Below are 21426 nucleotides of genomic sequence, written 5' to 3'. Positions count from 1 at the left end.
ACTCTGTGTGCACTGGGTCTCCTAACCCGACTGTCTGTTGCTTTAGGTGCTGACCAGATTTCTTAGTGCTTTTACATCTCCCATCCCTCCTACAGATCTTCATGAGCAGCAAGGCTCAATAAATACCTCTTGATTCGAGCAAGAAAAACGTGCACTTTCACACCAGCTCTACCCCACAGCAGGAAGGGTTAATGGCAGCCTGTGTACCAGGGAGGAGTCTTGTGCCTCACTTCCAACAAGGGCATCTTCACCAGCACCTACTGTTGCAACAGCATACTAACATAAGACCCTTACTTTCTAGGACCTACGTCCACCCATCCAGCCCTCTAACACGTCCTCCTTCTCTGCCCTTCACAAGTGCAGGCCAACAGGCAAGGGGAATAAAGAGAGACACTGAAAAAAAAAAAAAGGAGAGAGACCCAAGAAGAAGTGAACTTGGCTCAGCTCCCTTGCCACCCTGGACTTTAATAATACCAGATATATAGCTCCACTGCAAGTTTAGATTTAAAGGAGCACCCCCCAACAAAACCCACTGTATTCAAAACCTAGTTTTCTAGAATATCCTAAGTGAGCAGCAGTTTTAACCACACCAAACTGAAAGCTACCCGCCTCCAAAAGTCAAATGCGTGTGACTGCCCAAGACTTTTTGATAATGCTGTAAAAGTCATCCATCCATATTGCAAGTTTAGAAACAAAATTTTGAACAACCATGAAACTTAACTTTAAAAAAAACTCTACCTTAATGGCAATTTCGTTACATAATCTGCCACTTTTCATTCAAGCCCACAGAGAAAGCAGCAGCAGTAATTAAATTTACATCCTTAGATGTCCTTAAGTGTCAAAATAAATTTCTAAAATCTGCAGGTAATGGGATCTGAACAATTTCACAACAGGGCCCATCTGATTACAGGCTTCTCAAGAGTACAAAGTGAGTACCCGTGATGCTTCTCAGCAGGACTTCCATCTAGCATCATGAAATCACTTCGTAAACCTATATGTATCATTTTTCAAAAATCTGTGTTTTACTTTCCTTTTAATTACCACAAATGATCTCTAAAGGGACATTTAGAGAGGCTCTGAGGAAATCATCCTTGTTGCTGGAACACAGCTATAAACCATTTGGATGGGGCCTTCACCATCTCTGTTAAAAAAAAATTGCACTAATTCCACAACTCAGCCTTAACCCTCCCCATGAGGGGAGGGGAGAGAGATAGGGGATAGAGAACAAAGAAAAACAGCAGCTCACAGCACAGTGAAGAAAAACCATCCTCCAGGTGCAGTGATGCAGCCACCCTTCCTCAACTCTGGATTCAGGTTCAGGAAAAAAGGCCTTAAAAATACACATTTGGGGGCCTCCCTGGTGGCGCAGTGGTTAAGAGTCCGCCTGCCGATGCAGGGGATACGGGTTCGTGCCCCGGTCTGGGAGGATCCCATATGCCGCGGAGCGGCTGGGCCCGTGAGCCATGGCCACTGGGCCTGCGCATCCGGAGCCTGTGCTCCGCAACGGGAGAGGCCACAACAGTGAGAGGCCCGCATACCGCAAAAAGAAAAAAAAAAAAAAAAAAAATACACATTTGGGCTTTCCTGGTGGCGCAGAGGTTGAGAGTCCGCCTGCCGATGCAGGGGGCGCGGGTTCGTGCCCCGGTCCGGGGGGATCCCACGTGCCGCGGAACGGCTGGGCCCGTGGGCCGTGGCCGCGGGGCCTGCGCATCTGGAGCCTGTGCTCCGCAACGGGAGAGGCCACAACAGTGAGAGGCCCGCGAACCGCAAAAAAAAGAAAAAAAAAATACACATTTAAGTGTAAAGCCCCAGTGGAACAAGGATATGTGGCAATTATTTACAGCCTCATCTACAGGATCTATCACTCCTCTCATCTGAGTTAAACTAAAAGAACAAGCATGGGAGAATTTAACGTCTGCTAGTGAGAAAGAGACAGACTATGCAAATTGAAACAGCATTTGCTCTGCAAAGACATGTTATTATACAAAGAAACACTGTCTTGGAGAATTAACCCCTAGTTACTTCTCTTAATAGTACTTGGTTTATTTAAAAGGCACTCTGATGGGTTTTCAAAGGTAACCACCTTCCACCATTTTTTTAAATTGAGATATAATTAATAAAAGTATATTAGTCTCAGTTGTACATGATTAATATTTGTACATATTAGAAAAGGATCACCACAGTTAAGTCTAGTTAACTAGTTATCCGTCATCATAGTCACTAATTTTTTTCTTGTGATGAAAACTTGAGACCTACTCTTAGCAACTTCCAAATATGCAATAGAGTATTATTAACTATAGTCACCAGGCTGTACATTACATCCCCAGAACTTATTTTATAACTGGAAGTTTGTACCTTTTAACCCCCTTCTCCCATTTTGCCCATAGTCCCGCACCCCTGCCGCCACTGGCAACCACCAATCTATTCTAAGAGTTTTTTTTTTTTTAAGATTACACATATAAGTGAGATTATAAAGTATTTGTCCTTCTCTGACGTATTTAACCTAGCATAATGCCTTAGGGATCCATCCATGTTGTCACAAATGGCAGTATTTCATTTCTTATGGCTGAGTAACATTCCATTATGTATATACAGAACACACACACTCCAAGTCTTCATCCATTCATCCATCGATGGACACTTGTTTCCATATCTCGGCTATTGTAATATGCTGCAATGAACATGGGTGTGCATATATGAGTTAGTGTTTTCATTTTCTTTGGATAAATACCCAGAAGTGGAATTGCTGGATCATATAGTAGTTCTATTTTTTGAAGACCCTCCATACTGTTTTCCATAGTGGCTGCACCAATTTACATTCCCACCAACAGTGCACAAGGGTTCATTTTTCTCCACACCTTTGCCCATACTTGTTGTGTTTCTGATAACAGCCATTCTAACAGGTGTAAGGTGGTATCTCCTACCTTCTACCTTAAATTCTGAGTCTTTGCAGGTTTCCTCCATTAGAACTGAACTGAAAAGGGCAGGAGACAATGTTTTGGGTTAAAATAATTTGCCCTAATATGTGAAGGCATCTTGGGCACCCATGTAGGTGCCCTAAAGACAAAGAAAGGTCATTGCCACACCTCCAGGAGGATACCCAGAGCCACCATGTGGATGGAGTGGAGGCTCCCCAAGCTCACCTGTTCACTAACTCAGAACACCTGGGAGGGCAGGGCCCTGCTCATTCAGGTGTTCAGATGTTGAGAACAGCCAAGGTTTACTTGTGCCACAGTCATCCACCTCAAGAAGATGTTATACTGCCCCTCAGTACCCCCAAAAGAACTTCATGTTAGATACAGAAAGCTAGAGGTGACGCTGCTCCAGCTGGCAGGAACAGATACAGATCAGAAGGCCTGGGCTCAGGTACCTGCTCTGGCCAAGGTATACTTGCATTATTATCCCATTTCTCGGACTTTACATTCCATTCTAAGGGTCAATCAGTCTTTTGTAGGCTGATCTGGAAACCAAATCACCATTTAAAACGTCTCTATGGGACTTCACACTCTGCAAACAACTGACTTTCAAACGAACTTATAAAACAATCCCAAAAGCTTAAGCTAACAGCTTAGGCTGGAGCTGCCAGCCTCTGGTTTAAAAAAAAAAAAAAAAAATCACCACACTGGTAAAAAGTAATTTCTCCTGACAGATTCTGGTTTAACTTTGCAAACAAACTTTAGTCCACTACAAGGGCTGGGTGGCTAAGATCCAGAACAGTACAGGAGGGCCCTGGCTGCCCAGGGTAGCAGAGATCATACACATCTTTTAAATGAAAGAATGATTTTAAAAATCAAAAGGTTTCTGGTCTAGAACATGGGATTGACAGACTTGTGACAAGACATGTGCCCCAGAGTAATTCCAGGCAGCAAGCAAATTCCAAACCCAAGTTGCTCTTTGGAGGCTATTGTGAATAAGCAAATTCTGCTACTGATCTAAGGATCTGCAGATGCTCTCAGGGGAAAAGATCCCACTCTGCAGTCAGTCTCTGCGAACTAGCACCAAAAAACCATCTTTTATCATTTCACCTACAACAGTAATTTCTGGTACACACAACAGTGTGCTACTGCATCAAGAAAAATGCAAAAATGACCTTGTTATCCAGAGTTCAACTCCTTTGCAGGTTTGGGAGGTAAGAGCTCACTCAACATGTATTCATGATGACTGACAGAAACATACCAAATAATTTTAAAAGATGAACAAAAGCAGAACATATACGTAAACTCTGTCTTCTGTACGTTTAAGCATGTGCCTATTCAAAAATTCAAATTCATCAAAAGACAAATGTGAATGACAGATCTGTAACAAATTATATACTGATGACAACTTTAAATGTTGAAATCAATGTTTCTATAGTAAGAGGAAACAAAAAACTGGAGCTGGAAAGGACTGCCTTTCATCACACAGGAAGACGGTGGAGGATAATTCCTTGCCCAGCAAGGAGCCAAGGCACAGTTCACCTCCCAACTCCTACATCACCACTTACCCAGCCCTGACAAAGTTGCCAGAATTCCCGACATTTCCACTGACAGCAGTTTATCCTGAGCGCTAATGAATACAGCCCAGGATCACTGTTAAAATTTTAAGTCTAGTTGTCAATATTTCATCAGCAATTAAAATAATTCCTTTAAGCATGTGGCCAAAAATGGCTTAGAGCTACAAGTGTGATGGTAGTGAACAACTTAACAGAATACAGTTTCCCAACGCTAACAGAAAAATAAGAATTGGTTTATAGTCAAAACTTCATTTGTAGAAACCCACTCAGACCATTAAACCTAGGATCCTGGGTTCCCCCCGACCTTAAAAGTTCTGCAGATACTTAACTCAAACTCTTAATGCCAAGTGGACAGGACATATAGTGGATAATAATAAGTATTGCCCCAAATTGCCATTGAGGCATATTTGTGTCAAGACACCATTCTGAGTGTTTTACATGCATTTACTCAACTTTTACAAAAGTCTTTTTAAGCTTAATTGGTAATTCAATTGGCCCACACTACCATACTGTGGCTAAGTGACCCTCTCAACGTTATACAATCTAGTGGGGTGGAGGAGAGAGAAACTATTAACTATACTACAAAAAGAAGTGTGTACAAAACGAGAATAAGAGAACAGTTGAAATAGTATCAGGAAATCCTGTGCAAACTGTTAAGTACTGTACAAATTTTAACAATATATACAAGATCTGGCATATCCCATGAACAAAGATAATGCAGCACAACCCTCAGAAAAAAAGTACTTTGCTAACTTCAACTTTAAAGTTAAAGAAATAAAGACTATTTGTTAATAGCACATGCAATTTTATACTTCTTACGCACTTTTCCATCTTCAATAGTTTTCGAAGGTGATTGATACCCAAAGTGAGAGCCCTAAAGCATTACAATATGTCCAATAATTTTAAAAAAAAAAAAGCTAACTTGTTCAGCACAAAATAAGGCAGGAAAACCACACCTCGAAATTATAAGAAAAAAGGGTAAACAACAAAGTGAGAACAAAAGAGCTCTCAAGTTAATTTTCAGTGAATCATAAAACTGAATAACCAAAAAAAAAAGTCTCTCCCCCAAACATTCTGTTTAACAAAGGTTTTACTACACTCTTCCAACCAAAGTGATTTGTGATGTTCTTTTTAAAATTCTGATGACCAAGCTATCTATAAAAAGGGGATGAAAGAAACAGGAATGATTTAGAACACAGAATGACAGGCAACCTAACACACAGAAAGTGATGACTCAGAAATAATTTTTAAAAAATTTAAAACAGTATGATCGTAGCAGGTTACACAACTGTCACATTGCTACTCTATCAGTCTAACTCTTCCCAACAGGTTTTATTCTATAATTTTAAAACCGTTGTCCTCAGCTTTTTCCAAGTAGAAACGTTTTAATTTCAAAAGCAGAAGTCTTGAAAAGTCAAAGTGATATTGACATTATAATAAAGAAAACCAAGAGACTTCACAGTGAGAATATGCCCATATTATCTCTTGTCCCCCTAAGAGACTCTGCATCAGGGCTAGGACCTGCCATCACCACGGATTAAAGCGAGTCCTGAAAAGTCTCAGAGGCACATTTTGGACCATCCTCCTCTTCCCAAACAACAGTGAACTGCGGTAGCTTACTAGGGAAACAGTGTCTATAGAACAAAAAAAAAACAAGAAATCCCAAAGAAATAAAGTGGTACATGAAGTAAAATTTACAAAGGTAAGATCTCAACAACACATAAATAAAGTACCAAAACGTAGGGGAAAGAGAAGATAGTCTTTCCTTACCTGACAAGCTGTTTTTCTCTCGTTCTCCTTCACTCTCTCGTGCTCACACATGCTCACTCAGTGTTTAAACTAAGGCTACACTGGCTTAATCTGGCGATTCAACTTACTACTCTCATAAGAGCCACAAGAACAGGAAGGTCAGCATTTTCTTGGGTCTTTCTGATTTGTACTCTACTCATTTGAGATGAGTCTGAAGTTCTCCTTAAGTAAAACTTTCTGATGGTCCTCTCTCTCCAAACAAACATTTGGGAGTGCCCTTTTCTCTGGAGCAACTCTCCCCATCTCTCCTTGGCTGCATCTAAGTGAGTAGCCTCAGAGCTGCCCTGGGCTGATGATGATTTCAATTAAGCCTCAGGTGCTTTCAATTAAGCACTCAAGCTAAAACTAAGGGAGTGACAAAGCAAATTCTGTGAGTTTGAGTGTATAGGAGCCAGACACATTCCTATGGAATCAATTTATTCATAAAGAACCTCTTTGTGAAAATAATCACTTAACCTTTATGCACAAAATGGATTTCATCACAACTGCATTCTATATCAATACCTTAATGCAGTTTACCTAGCAATGATTGCCCTAAGAAGCAATTTTAAATTTGTAATTTCTGAGAATATAAGTCTCAAGGACAGTGTACAGGGACATAACATTTTAACCACCAATTTTAACCCAATTTTACTTTATTTCCCAACCACTGGTGAGGCACTGGGACCCTTCCTGCACTGCAGAAGGTACATCCATCTCTGTATAAAGAAATGACAGTTAAGACACACATTAACACCAGAACCCCAAGATATGATGATATTATTTTTAAAACAAACTTGGAAAGGCACAAAATCATCAACCAGGAGGGAACTACATACCTAACTTCTCAGCTTACTAAAAAAGTAGCTGACCAAGTTCTAAGGCAGAGGCCAAAAGACACACACCTGATGTGAGTTTGTGAATGTATATTCAGCTACCCGCACTAAACTGGGTGCACCTGTGAGCTTGTTGGCCACGGAAAACACCTCAAAAATACAAAGTCAAGAAAGTTAAAATTAAATTTTCGTTTTCCACACCATAGCCTATGAAATTAGTTAAGAAAAGAAAGCCAATTTGTCAGTATTTCCACCCTCCCCTCCACCTCCCCCTGCCCCCAATATCAATACAAAGCATTTGGGCTGAAAGGTTCAGTGGAAGTAAACACCATAATCAAAAAATATATGGACTGTGTCTAAGAGGAGAATTGATGGGCTAGCAAAAGCGTACAGGCCTAGGGTACAAATTTATAAGCTGTCTCACAGACACATGTGCCTAGTTATGAATTCAAATTACTAAATAAGCAGTGACTGCTTTTCATTAAGAGAAGTTGGAGAAGCAACCAGAAATTTCACACAAGTTCTATACATTTAAATGTGACTTGAATGTTTGTGTACCGCTGACCACGGTCCTGAACTGACATTTCACATTTAGGGGTTTTCTCTCCTAAGCCTGGAAACACACATGACTACTGTCCAATCCTTTCCAGGAATTCTGAACCAGCTGAGAGAGAAGAACAAAGACAGGGAAAGAAACAAGTGCACACAAGCTGCTGGAGAAAGAGACTTCTGCTTAATCATATTTGATCTTATGCTCTAGCCCAAAATAATAGGACCAGATAAGAAACCGGACTAAGTATCAGAGACACAAAAGGACACAATCATCCTTGAACTAAATGATGCAAAGCTGTGTAAATGTCAACCTAAACAGGTACATAGGGCAGAGCGCCAGGCTCCTGGAAGGGAAAACGACCTGCAGTCACTGCACCAGCATTTATCTGAGTTATATCAAAAGCACTCCTAGGTTTTTGCACTTTTGCCTTAAAAAATTGAAATGTTTACATTTCCCCAAAGGGACATAACAGACTTTTTGTTGGACAATTCACATACATGAGTTCTTGCATTTTTAATAGTTCTATCACATGTCTAACGGATTTCCCCTCTGTGAAGTTGGGGTGGCCCCTGGACCACCTGCCTCCCCACCCTATGTTTATAGGAACCAAAGTTGGCTTCCAGAAAATCATCTGATTTCCTTGTTACTCCCTTCTCAGCCCCCAAATCATCATGGAGTACCTGGTCATGTCACCAGCCTCACCACAGGGGTGACATGCTGTCTTCTTACTAAGTCCCTGGGCACAGCTAGTAATTTGCATGTTCACAGAGTCTTTTAGGATATCAGTTAATACAGGATCACTAAGAGCAGGTTCCATGAGCAAAAGAGAGATCGTGTCTACAGAAGAGTTAATGAACCATAAGGCTTTGCTATTAGTACATCGTAAGAAATGCTGCATCCATGAATTTAAAAGTGATCGCTGTGTTACATATCTACCTACTCATGAATGAAAGGGCCTCCCAGAACCACCAGCAAACCATGCCGGTAGCATAATCCGTCAGGGAAGGGACGTCTAGGCTTCCGATTATTCCTGGCTATGGAGCTGATATTTTGCATCAATCAGCTTTTCCATACTCAGTCATATTAGCAAACACCATCATGGAATGCATACTACATGCCAGGAATCATGCTGGGTCCTCAATATAAAACACCTCATTAATTCTCATAATGACCCTCTGCAATAAATACTGGCATGTCCATTTTACAGATAAGGAAACAGTCTCAGTATTAATAACCTTTCCAAAGGCACACGGCCTATAAGTGGCTGAACTGGGATCACTGGTCTGTACCCTTAGGCAATACAGACCCTGACCCCAGAGTAGGGAACACTGGCTGCTGGTCTGAAGGGATGGAGGAGCGGGGCACAAGTCCTTTCCAGGCAACACTACAGAATGTGCGACCATGCTTTAACATGGCCTGGGGTGTCTTCCATCTAAAAAGGACAATTATCTCTTCTTAGATATACACGTGCATGCGTACCTGTATACACACACACACACACACACACACACACCACACTCAGTTTTCTCTAACACCAGGTTATGGACCCTTCCCATCATGAGAACTTTTCTGCCAGGACTCTTCCCGCAGTTTACCATCTTCACAGCCCGCACTCTAATGTGCTTCCACACCCTTCCTTGCAGGGGCAAAATGAAAAACAGCTGGACTCATACACTGTATCCACTAAGTCTGAGGGAACAGAGAGTCAGCCTTTGTCACTGGCTCCAAAACACTGGTGAAATATAAACATTTGACATTTCCTAGAATACCACAGACCCGGGGTGGAAAGGGTACAAGCCTCAGCCCTTCCCTGACTCTGACCCTACGTTCTTGAGGAACATCCAAGCAGATAAGCCAGACTCTCATAATGCGTGTTAGCTCACAAACACCACACTTCCCACCACCAGAGGATGTCACACCGCCTCCAGGCAATTTCTCTTCCTTTCACCTCAGGTCAACGTCCCCTGCAACTGACTGTGGACATGAGCATTCCCAAGGCCCTCTTCTCTGTCTCCATTCATCATTAAAGGTTTTCCTTCAAGAAAATACTAGGCTTAAGGCAACATAGCAGTGAAAAGCAGCATTTATTTATTTATTTATTTTTGCTGTGTTGGGTCTTCGTTTCTGTGCGAGGGCTTTCTCTAGTTGTGGCAAGCGGGGACCACTCTTCATCGCGGTGCACGGGCCTCTCACTATCGTGGCCTCTCTTTTTGTGGAGCACAGGCTGCGGACGCGCAGGCTCAGCGGCCATGGCTCACGGGCCTAGTTGCTCCGCGGCACATAGGATCCTCCCAGACCAGGGCTCAAACCCGTGTCCCCTGCATCAGCAGGCAGATTCTCAACCACTGCGCCACCAGGGAAGCCCGAAAAGCAGCATTAATAGCCACATGAAGGTGTTCTCTCGATCCTGTTCCATTTCCTGGATGCCTGAGCCGCCAGGAATGAGCCCCCAGTTCCGCTGACACACCGCTTATTAAGATGGCTTCTTCTCAGGTCATCAGCTCCACGATAACCTGGAACATTTCAACGAGCTACACCTGCAGTTCCCCCCAGGTGGGCTCCAGGCTGCCTGGCTTCCCAAAACGCCAGTCTGATGGAGTCACTTCCTTGCTTCAAACCTTCGGTGGTTCCCGGTGCCTTAGAATAAAGTCCAAAAGGTGTGCATGACCCAGCTGCTACTTCTCTCTCCAGCGTCCCCCGAGGTCATGCCTTCCTCGGCTCCACACACGTGACCCAGAGTCCTCAGCCCCCAGACCCACACAGCTCTCTCTGCTACCTGCATTACTCGTCCCTCCCCTTCCCCAATAACTCCTCAGTGAGGCAGTTCCCACCTCCCAGGGGAGATGAGGTGCACACTCCCTCAGAGCCTGTTCCCCATCTACCATGTTGGAAGCCAATTAATGAAAACTCATGTGGCTAGGGACTATGGCTAGGGACTATCTCCCCCCCTACACTAGAAGCTTTGTGAGGTCAAAACTATCTCTGTCTTGTCCACCCTCGTGTTTTCAGTGCCCAAGGTGATGCTTCCTGAGAGTTAATATACATTGGCTGACTGACGTTCTAAACCTGTGGCTCTTATTGAAACAGAGAGTCAAAAGCAGACTAAATAATAAACATGCCAAGATTTACACACTACTCTTCTTTTCAAATTATGTAGCTGCTATGATTCATAAAACACCAATTCAGTGAAAACTTTTACTGACTTCATGGTTGCTCTTTGCTATTTATTCTCTTCACCGGTAAAGACTAGACATTCATCTACACATCTATGCATAACATTAAGAGCAGTCTTCAAACTCACATCATTAATAGAACAGTTAAAAGACATGCCCACAAAAAAGAACTACAATCCTGCAGCATGTGGAATGAAAACCACATTCACAGAAACATAGACAAGATAAAAAGAGAGAGGGCTATGCACAAGATGAAGCAACAAGATAAACCCCCCCCCCAAAAAAAACTAAATGAAGTGGAGATAGGCAACCTTCCAGAAAAAGAATTCAGAATGATAGTGAAGATGATCCAGGACCTCGGAAAAAGAATGGAAGCAAAGATCGAGAAGATGCAAGAAATGTTTAACAAAGACCTAGAAAAATTAAAGAACAAACAAACAGAGATGAACAATACAACAACTGAAATGAAAACAACACTAGAAGGAATCAATAGCAGAATAACTGAGGCAGAAGAACGGATAAGTGACCTGGAAGACAGAATGGTAGAATTCACTGCTGCAGAACAAAATAAAGAAAAAAGAATGAAAAGAAATGAAGACAGCCTAAGAGACCTCTGGGATAACTTGAAACACAACAACATTCGCATTATAGGGGTCCCAGAAGGAGAAGAGAGAAAGGACCCGAGAAAATATTTGAAGAGATTATAGTCGAAAACTTCCCTAACATGGGAAAGGAAATAGCCACCCAAGTCCAGGAAGTGCAGAGAGTCCCATACAGGATAAACCCAAGGAGAAACACGCCGAGACACATAGTAATCAAATTGGCAAAAATTAAAGACAAAGAAAAATTACTGAAAGCAGCAAGGGAAAAACGACAAATAACATACAAGGGAACTCCCATAAGGTTAACAGCTAATTTCTCAGCAGAAACTCTACAAGCCAGAAGGGAGTGGCATGATATACTTAAAGTGATGAAAGGGAAGAACCTACAACCAAGATTACTCTACCCAGCAAGGATCTCATTCAGATTCGATGGAGAAATCAAAACCTTTACAGGCAAGCAAAAGCTAAGAGAATTGAGCACCACCAAACCAGCTCTACAACAAATGCTTAAGGAACTTCTCTAAGTGGGAAACACAAGAGAAGAAAAGGACCTACAAAAACAAACCCAAAACAATTAAGAAAATGGTCATAGTAACATACATATCGATAATTACCTTAAACTTGAATGGATTAAATGCTCCAACCAAAAGACACAGGCTCGCTGAATGGATACAAAAACAAGACCCATATATATGCTGTCTGCAAGAGACCTGCTTCAGACCTAGGGACATATACAGACTGAAAGTGAGGGGATGGAAAAAGATATTCCATGCAAGTGGAAATCAAAAGAAAGCTGGAGTAGCAATACTCATATCAGATAAAATAGATTTTAAAATAAAGAATGTTACAAGAGACAAGGAAGGACACTATGCAATGATCAAGGGATCAATCCAAGAAGAAGATACAACAATTATAAATATATATGCACCCAACATAGGAGCACCTCAATACATGAGGCAACTGGTAACAGTTATAAAAGAGGAAATCAACAGTAACACAATAATAGTGGGGGACTTACACCTCACTTTCACCAATGGACAGATCATCCAAACAGAAAATTAATAAGGAAACAAAGCTTTAAATGATACAAGAGACCAGATAGATTTAATTGATATTTATAGGACATTCCATCCAAAAACATCAGATAACACTTACTTCTCAAGTGTGCATGGAACATTCTCCAGGATAGATCACATTTTGGGTCACAAATCAAGCCTCAGAAAATTTAATAAAATTGAAATCATATCAAGTATCTTTTCTGACCACAACGCTATGAGATTAGAAATGAATTACAGGGAAAAAAAGTAAAAAACACAGACACACGGAGGCTAAACAATACACTACTAAATAACCAAGAGATCACTGAAGAAATCAATGAGAAAATAAAAAAAAACCTAGAGACAAATGACAATGAAAACACGACGATCCAAAACCTATGGGAGGCAGCAAAAGCAGTTCTAAGAGGGCAGTTTATAGCTACACAAGCCTACGTCAAGAAACAAGAAACATCTCAAGTAAACAATCTAACCTTACACCTAAAGGAACTAGAGGAAGAAGGACAAACAAAACCCAAAGTTAGCAGAAGGAAAAAAATCATAAAGATCAGAGCAGAAATAAATGAAAAAGAAACAAAGAAAACAATACCAAAGATCAATAAAAGTAAAAGCTGGTTGTTTGAGAAGATAAACAAAATTGATAAACCATTAGCCAGACTCATCAAAAAAAAAGAGGGAGAGGACTCAGATCAATAAAATTAGAAATGAAAAAGGAGAAGTTACAACAGACACCGCACAAATACAAAGCATCCTAAGAGATTACTACAAGCAACTGTATGTCAATAAAATGCACAACCTGGAAGAAATGGACAAATTCTTAGAAAGGTATAACCATTCACAACTGAACCAGGAAGAAACAGAAAATATGAACAGACCAATCACAAGTAATGAAATTGAAACTGTGATTAAAAATCTTCCAACAAAAAAAGTCCAGGACCAGACGGCTTTACAGGTGAATTCTATCAAACATTTAGAGAAGAGCTAACACCCATTCTTCTCAAACTCTTCCAAAAATTTGTGGAGGGAGGAACACTCCCAAACTCATTCTATGAGGCCACCACCACCCTGATATCAAAACTAGACAAAGATACTACGAAAAAAGAAAATTACACACCAATATCACTGATGAATATAGATGCAAAAATCCTCAACAAAATATTAGCAAACAGAATCCAACAACCCATTAAGAGGATCACACACCATGATCAAGTGGGATTTATCCCAGGGATGCAAGGATTCTTCAATATATGCAAAACAATCAATGTGATATACTGTATTAACAAATTAGAAGAATAAAAACCATATGATCATCTCAGTAGATGCAGAAAAAGCTTTTGACAAAATTCAACATCCATTTATGACAAAAACTCTCCAGAAAGTGGGCATAGAGGGAACCTACCTCAACATAATAAAGGCCATATATGACAAACGCACAGCAAACATCATTCTCAATGGTGAAAAACTGAAAGTATTTCCTCTAAAATCAGGAACAAGACAAGGATGTCCATTCTCACCACTATTATTCAACATAGTTTTGGAAGTCCTAGCCCGGCAATCAGAGAAGAAAAAGAAATAAAAGGAATACAAATTGGAAAAGAAGAAGTAAAACTGTCACTGTTTGCAGATGACATGATACTATACATAGAGAATCCTAAAGGCATCACCAGAAAACTACTAGAGCTAATCAATGAATTTGGTAAAGTTGCAGGATACAAAATTAATGCAGAGAAATCTCTTGTATTCTTATATACTAATGATGAAAAATCTGAAAGAGAAATTAAGAAAACACTCTCATTTACCACTGCAACAAAAAGACTAAAATACCTAGGAATAAACCTACCTAGGGAGACAAAAGACCTGTATGCATAAAACTATAAGACACTGATGAAAGAAATTAAAGATGATACCAACAGATGGAGAGATATACCATGTTCTTGGATTGGAAGAATCGATACTGTGAAAATGACTATACTACCCAAAGCAATCTACAGATTCAATGCAATCCCTATCAAATTACCAATGGCATTTTTTACAGCACTAGAACAAAAAATCTTAAAATTTGTATGGAGACACAAAAGACCCCGAATAGCCAAAGCAGTCTTGAGGGAAAAAAGCGGAGCTGGAGGAATCAGGCTCCCTGACTTCAGACTTTACTACAAAGCTACAGTAATCAAGACAATATGGTACTGGCACAAAAACAGAAATATAGATCAATGGAACAAGATAGAAAGCCCAGAGATAAACCCACACACCTATGGTCAACTAATTTATGACAAAGGAGGCAAAGATATACAATGGAGAAAAGAAAGGCTCTTCAATAAGTGGTGCTGGGAAAACTGGACAGCTACATGTAAAAGAATGAAATTAGAACACTCCCTAACACCATACACAAAAATAAACTCAAAATGGATTAGAGACCTAAAGGTAAGATGAGACACTATAAAACTCCTTGAGGAACACATAGGAAGAACACTCTTTGACATAAATCACAGCAAGATCTTTTTTGATCCACCTCCTAGAGTAATGGAAATTAAAACAAAAATAAACAAATGGGACCTAATGAAACTTAAATGCTTTTGCACAGCAAAGGAAACCATAAACAAGACGAAAAGACAACCCTCAGAATGGGAGAAAATATTTGCAAACGAATCAACGGACAAAGGATTAATCTCCAAAATATATAAACAGTTCAGGCAGCTCAATATTAAAAAAACAAACAACCCAATCCAAAAATGGGCAGAAGACCTAAATAGACATTTCTCCAAAGAAGACATACAGATGGCCAAGAAGCACATGAAAAGCTGCTCAACAGCACTAATTATGGAGAAATGCAAATCAAAACCACAATGAGGTATCACCTCACACCAGTTAGAATAGGCATCATCAGAAAATCTACAAACAACAAATGCTAGAGAGGGTGTGGAGAAAAGGGAACCCTCTTGCACTGTTGGTGGGAATGTAAATTGATACAGCCACTATGGAGAACAGTATGGAGGTTCCTTAAAAAACTAAAAATAGAGCTACCATATGATCCAGCAATCCCACTACTGGGCATATACCCAGACAAAACCATAATTCAAAAAGATACATGCACCCCAATGTTCATTGCAGCACTATTTACAATAGCCAGGTCATGGAAGCAACCTAAATGCCCATCGACAGATGAATGGATAAAGAAGATGTGGTATATATATATACAATGGAATTTTACTCAGCCATAAAAAGGAACGAAATTGGGTAATATGTGGAGACGTGGATGGATCTAGAGACTGTCATACAGAGTGAAGTAAGTCAGAAAGAGAAAAACAAATATCGTATATTAACGCATGTATGTGGAACCTAGAAAAATGGTACAGATGAACCAGTTTGCAGGTCAGAAATTGAGACAGAGATCTAGAGAACAAACATGGTCACCAAGGGGGGACAACCGCGGTGGGGTGGCGGTGGGGGTGTGATGAATTGGGCGATTGCTATTGACATGTATACACTGATGTGGATAAAATGGATGACTAGGGCTTCCCTGGTGGCGCAGTGGTTGAGAGTCCACCTGCCGATGCAGGGGACACAGGTTCGTGCCCCGGTCCGGGAAGATCCCACATGCCGCGGAGTGGCTCGGCCCGTGAGCCATGGCCACTGAGCCTGCGCATCCAGAGCCTGTGTTCCGCAACGGGAGAGGCCACAACAGTGAGAGGCCCACGTACAGAAAAAAAAAAAAAAAAAGATGACTAATAAGAACCTGCTGGATAAAAAAATAAATTAAATTAAATTAAAAAATAAAAAAAAGACATCCCCTAATTGTGCCTATTGTTAATAAGGGAAATTGTTTCCCACTCATGCCAGTAAAGTAAATCCTTTAGGGTAGCAAAGTATAAATTAGACGCTTTATATTGAGTTGAAAATCCTTTTAGCTAATAAGCCTTTTTTCTGCCGTTCTAAGAATCCCTGAAAGTTTCAAGTTCTGACACACACAGTAAACAACAGAGTAAATACGTGAGTCCTGCACAGGCATTGTGAGTGGATCCTCACTGATTTGACCTTCTTCAAAATTTACCTGGAAAAACTGCTCATAATACTTTCACTGTGATTCAGGAGGCTTTTTTGATAAGAGATCTAGAGGTTTAAGCATAATTCACAACAGACAAAACAATACACACATGGTCACCCTTCAGTCAAATGTGCAACCGTTTTCAAAGATGTATTTTTCCTCTTTCATTCAACATTTATGTACTGAGCCCCTACTAATATATTAGAAGCACTGTGCTAAACACACAAAGACAAAATTCCTGCCCTTATGAGTTCATCGACACGCAGCAAACGGCACTGAGTACTTTATGAGAGTTACCAGAAGGTGCTTTGAGAAGGGACAGGGCAGAGCGCCTAAGAGCAAATCTCAGAAATGTTAGAGGGACACTCCTCCAACCCAGATCATCATGACTGTCCGAAACATGGTCCACTACCCTCAACTTGCAGAGACCCCCAAATCCACAGGCTTGAGTTATCAGGGGTTAAGTGAGATGCACTTTTTTTTTTTTTTTTTTTTTTTTTTTTTTTTGCGGTACGCGGGCCTCTCACTGTTGTGGCCTCTCCCGTTGCGGAGCACAGGCTCCGGACGCGCAGGCTCAGCGGCCATGGCTCACGGGCCCAGCCACTCCGCGGCATGTGGGATCTTCCCAGACCGGGGCACGAACCCGTGTCCCCTGCATCGGCAGGCGGACTCTCAACCACTGCGCCACCAGGGAAGCCCGAGATGCACTTTATTTAAACAAAAAAACATGCACTATCTCTCTCGTGTGTCTGATTATTAAGTACATAAAAACTACAATCATTGCCATGGTAAAGTATTGTTTTTAAGACACCAAAAGCTTAAAGGGCTGATTTAAGTCTATGGGACTTTGTAAGTTTACACAAATATTGACAGGAAGATAAAATATGAAATAGGTCAAACACTGTTGACATTAATAGTATATGCAAGCAGCTTCAACAAGGGTGCCCAAAAAATTAGCACTGCAATAATACACTAGGAAATTGAATTTTGCTGCTTTTTTAAAAATTGATGCAGTAACTTAACTGAAAAAAAATTGGAAGACAATGAGTCTCCCAAGCCAGACCTAACAATTTTTAAATCTAAATGAACCTCCTTCCATTTTATGGGTTTCCCTTAAGCCTTTTAAGGCTTTCTACTCGGTGCCTTGCTACCGTATAACTAACACTATGTTAAAAGTGCCTTCCCATAATGCAACCTGATCCAGATAAAAACTGTTTCCCAGCTAATACTAAAAAAGTGGTAATAAACAGTATAGGCAAGGCCTCAGGTTCTCTGAAAGTAGGGAGCAGATTAATTATGCATAAATAAAATAAGCCAGCCCAAACTTGTACCACCTTTCACAACATTTTTAATCAACTTGAAAAATTAATATTTTAATTTTATTAATTAATAAAATTTTATTAATTTTTAAAAATTAATATAAAATGAACTTGAAAAATTAATATTTACTTAGCACTCCATGCTAAATGTTAGATACTATACTAGGATTAAACTAGGTGGCGTGTATAGAATGCCTAATGACCCTATTGCTATTATTCCCATTTAAGAGGGGAAAAGTCAGGCCTTACATCAGCTGAGTGGTCCACATCTCACATCTAGTTGAGGTGGCAGAGGCGGGAATCAAACCCAGGTCTTTCCACCAAACTGAGAGTGTGTAACCCAGTGTTCCTCACTGAACCTGCTAGAATGGTATTTATAGTGGTGCCCCTTTTCTGAGGAGAGCAGGGAGAGCATTCATTGGGTTCTCAAAGAGACCCAAAACACCCTCTCAAAGGCTAAGAACCCCTGCACCATACTGGCACCAGTGTAAGAGCCAGAAAATGTGCACTGGACTTCAACCCCTCTCACCAAGACTGTAACTTCTCTACTCCACAGTTTTAGTTTCTCTTTAAAATTCTCAGAGCAAGTCAAGATTTCCACTCCTGGACAATTTCCAGCATCCCCTGCCACAGGTTAAGTTACACAATAAATTGCAATACTGTATCACTTTACATCCAATTCTGAGATTTCACAAATACTGACCAATGTTATTTAGTCATTCCACTTTCCAAAATGTGTTTCAATCAACCATTCGTCAGTGCAGTGCCTGTGAAATAAGCTATCGTTACATCCACTTCCAAGAAAATAAAACACTGTCACCCTGAGGCCAGGCAATAAATCAGCTACAGGATTGGGATCAAAAGTGAGAAGTTCCTGACTTCCCCCACCTGGGATCTGCAAGACCATGTTATGTATCATGAATTACCCTCCTAGCTACGCAGAAAACATAGGGCAACTAACTCTATCATCATCTCTACTGATGGCAACACTATATTAGAATCTAGTGGTAAACCATTGCGTTGGGTCATACTCCCTACTGCCCAGTGACCAGTGTGCTCATCTCGGGAAGTACGCCAGCACATGCCTCACATCTTTCAAAGGGAGACGCAACCACTGAGAGCACTGGTTTAGTCTGGGGGTTTTGTCAGGTAACTCTGTGGTGGGTGTGATGCTCAGCTTAACTCCTGGCACCCTGTCCCTAGGATCAACCTGCACTTTGGATCCATCCTAAATTCCTGATCAGAAAAGGGGAGTGTTCGTGTGAAAATAAACTTTACCTTGAAGTTCACTGGTCATACCCCTCATTTTACAGATTATTAAACTGACCTCAGAGGAATCAGCTCATCCAAGATCTCACAATTCAGAAGCAGAGACAGTTCTAGAAAGCAAATCTCCAGGCACCTGTCCAGGATCCTCGCATTCCTCCAGGCACTGGGGAATAGGTTCTGGTTACTGCCAGAGGCTTGGCCCACCACTAGGGTTTGCTCCATCTCTGCCAGGTTAGGACTTGACTCCCCTCACTTTGTGCCAGATCCAGTCTATGCCTCCAGGCTGGTGTCCCAGGGGGCTACTGTCAGAGCACTGGCCTCAGCTTGCATCTTCCGACGGACAGAGACAATTACTTACTAAAACTAACCCCATCAGAGAGGAAGAAAATACCACACTGGCACTGAGGAATTAACTTCACAAGGAGGCCCTGTTCGGGTGATGTTTTATTTATGGTCTTTCCCTGATCAAGATGACTTCCCCTCAAGAAATGTCCAAAGCGACCAATCAAAGACACCAAGAACCTTATGCTTCCTTAACTGTCCTCCAAAAGCAGAAAAAAAGCCAGAGAAAACAGGCGAGAGGACACCAAGTCATAGTTTCAATGTGTCAGGACGCGACCCACAAGTTTCGCACGAATATTCTTCCAAGAAACCAGGATGGACGCAGTCCCCCGAAGAAGGGGGCACGTTCCCCATTCAGTCTGGCGACCAGCACGCATCTGGACACCCCGGGACAAGTCCAAATGGGAGATGCAGAAGCGCAGGTCAGCGCCGCCGGCCGAGGGCCGGAGGACCGACGCCGCGGGACCAGCCAAAACCACCCGCGGGGGACCCCGGAGCCAATGCAACCGAAACTCCGCCGCGCAACTTCGCGGACACCGCTGCCAGCCGTCCCCCACCTCCAACACACCCACTCTCCTCTCACACCCGTCCCTTCACCACACTCCTCCTTCTGCCCAAGCGCTACCGTGGGAAGCAACGCCCACTTCGGAGAACGAGGTCTCAGTTGTGGGGACAAGCCAGGCGTCCAGCTCACGTCCATTCACAGACCCAAAGGAGCAGATCCTGACCGACGGAGTTTGCTGCTTTGACACTGGAGAAGCACACTATCAGGCAGCACATGTACACGCACGCGCGCGCACACACACACACACACACAGGTAACAGCCATGGGGAAACCGGTGACCCACAGGGAAGCTCCTGTCATTACCCAGGGCTCGAGGCACAACATCTGGGGTCCCTCCCCCTCTCCAGGCCCCAGCGCGCGATGCCCACCACCCGCGTGCGGGATGGAGAACTGGGGTCGCCTGGCAGCCTGGACCAGAGGGGCGGGGGGTGGGGGGGAAGGCGGACCCACCTCCTCATCCTGCTCTTCCTGGGACGCGCTGCTGCCCCGGGGCGCGGGGGGCGCGGCTCCTCCTGGCAGCGGCGGCGGCGGCGCGGGGACTCCACGCTCGGGCACCAAGCGCGCGGGAGCCCGCGCGGCGGGCGGCCGAGCGCCGCCCGGCGGCGGCGGCGGCGGGTGCTCGCGAGAGAAGCTGGGCTCCCCTTCCTCCGACAGAGTTTCTGAGCCCGATGAGGACTCGGCCGAGGAAGCTCCCGGGGAGGACGCGGCAGCCGCCGCAGGGGCGGGAGTCCGGGCACCGTGGCCGCTGCAGCCGCGGAGCACTGGCTCCAGCACCTCCGAAACTTTCTCCCCCATTTCCCTCTCAGGCCCAAAGTGCGGCCTGAGGACCGGCGAGGGCGCGGCACGCACTCAACGCCTCCAGGGAAAGCCTCGAATTGCTGGGCTCCTGCTCGCTCTCGCTGCCGCTCCTGGGCTGCAGAGAGCTCCGCCGGCAACTACATGGCCGCGGCCGGGCCGCCGGAGCCTGCAGCCAAGTTAGCAGCCGCCCGGGCCCGGCGGCCGACTGGGGCTCCCGCGCGCGGGGACATGCCAGCGCGGGTCCGCGCTCTGCGCTCCACAACCGTCCCGTGCAGGGCCCGAGCCGCCGGGACTGCGGCTTCTCCAGCAAAACCTACCCCTCCGGGACCGAGCGGGGCCGGCGAAAGAGACGGGCAGCCGGGGGAACCAATGGCAGAGCAAGCACGCCGGTGGGCGGAGGCTACGGCGCCCCAGGCGCACCTGCGTCAGGTAGGGGAGGCGGGGCCGAGGCGCCGGCTGCTGGGTCGGGGTCCGGGGGACTGGAACGAGGCACGTGCACTGGGAGGGTGGGAATGGAGCCCGGAATCGGAGCCTAAGCCTGGTACTCTGAATTTAGCCAAGGAGTGGCTGGCGGTCCTGGGAACGCCAG

General features: G+C 43.3%; 1 protein-coding gene across 1 annotated transcript in view; it reads right to left on the bottom strand.

Moving 5' to 3' along the window:
- Nucleotides 1–20834, bottom strand: part of LOC132486766 (microtubule-associated serine/threonine-protein kinase 4-like) — a 202142-nt gene extending 181308 nt beyond the window's left edge. The window contains exon 1 of the mRNA XM_060094343.1: nt 20490–20834. Within this exon, the coding sequence (XP_059950326.1) occupies nt 20490–20834 (345 nt within the window). The remainder of the gene's footprint in view (nt 1–20489) is intronic.
- Between the last annotated feature and the right edge of the window lie 592 nt (nt 20835–21426).

The sequence above is a fragment of the Mesoplodon densirostris genome, chromosome 3, assembly GCF_025265405.1.
Source record: "Mesoplodon densirostris isolate mMesDen1 chromosome 3, mMesDen1 primary haplotype, whole genome shotgun sequence".
Taxonomy (NCBI): Eukaryota; Metazoa; Chordata; class Mammalia; order Artiodactyla; family Ziphiidae; genus Mesoplodon; species Mesoplodon densirostris.
Note: the sequence above shows the minus strand (reverse complement) of the source record. Positions and strands in the feature narration are given on the sequence as shown.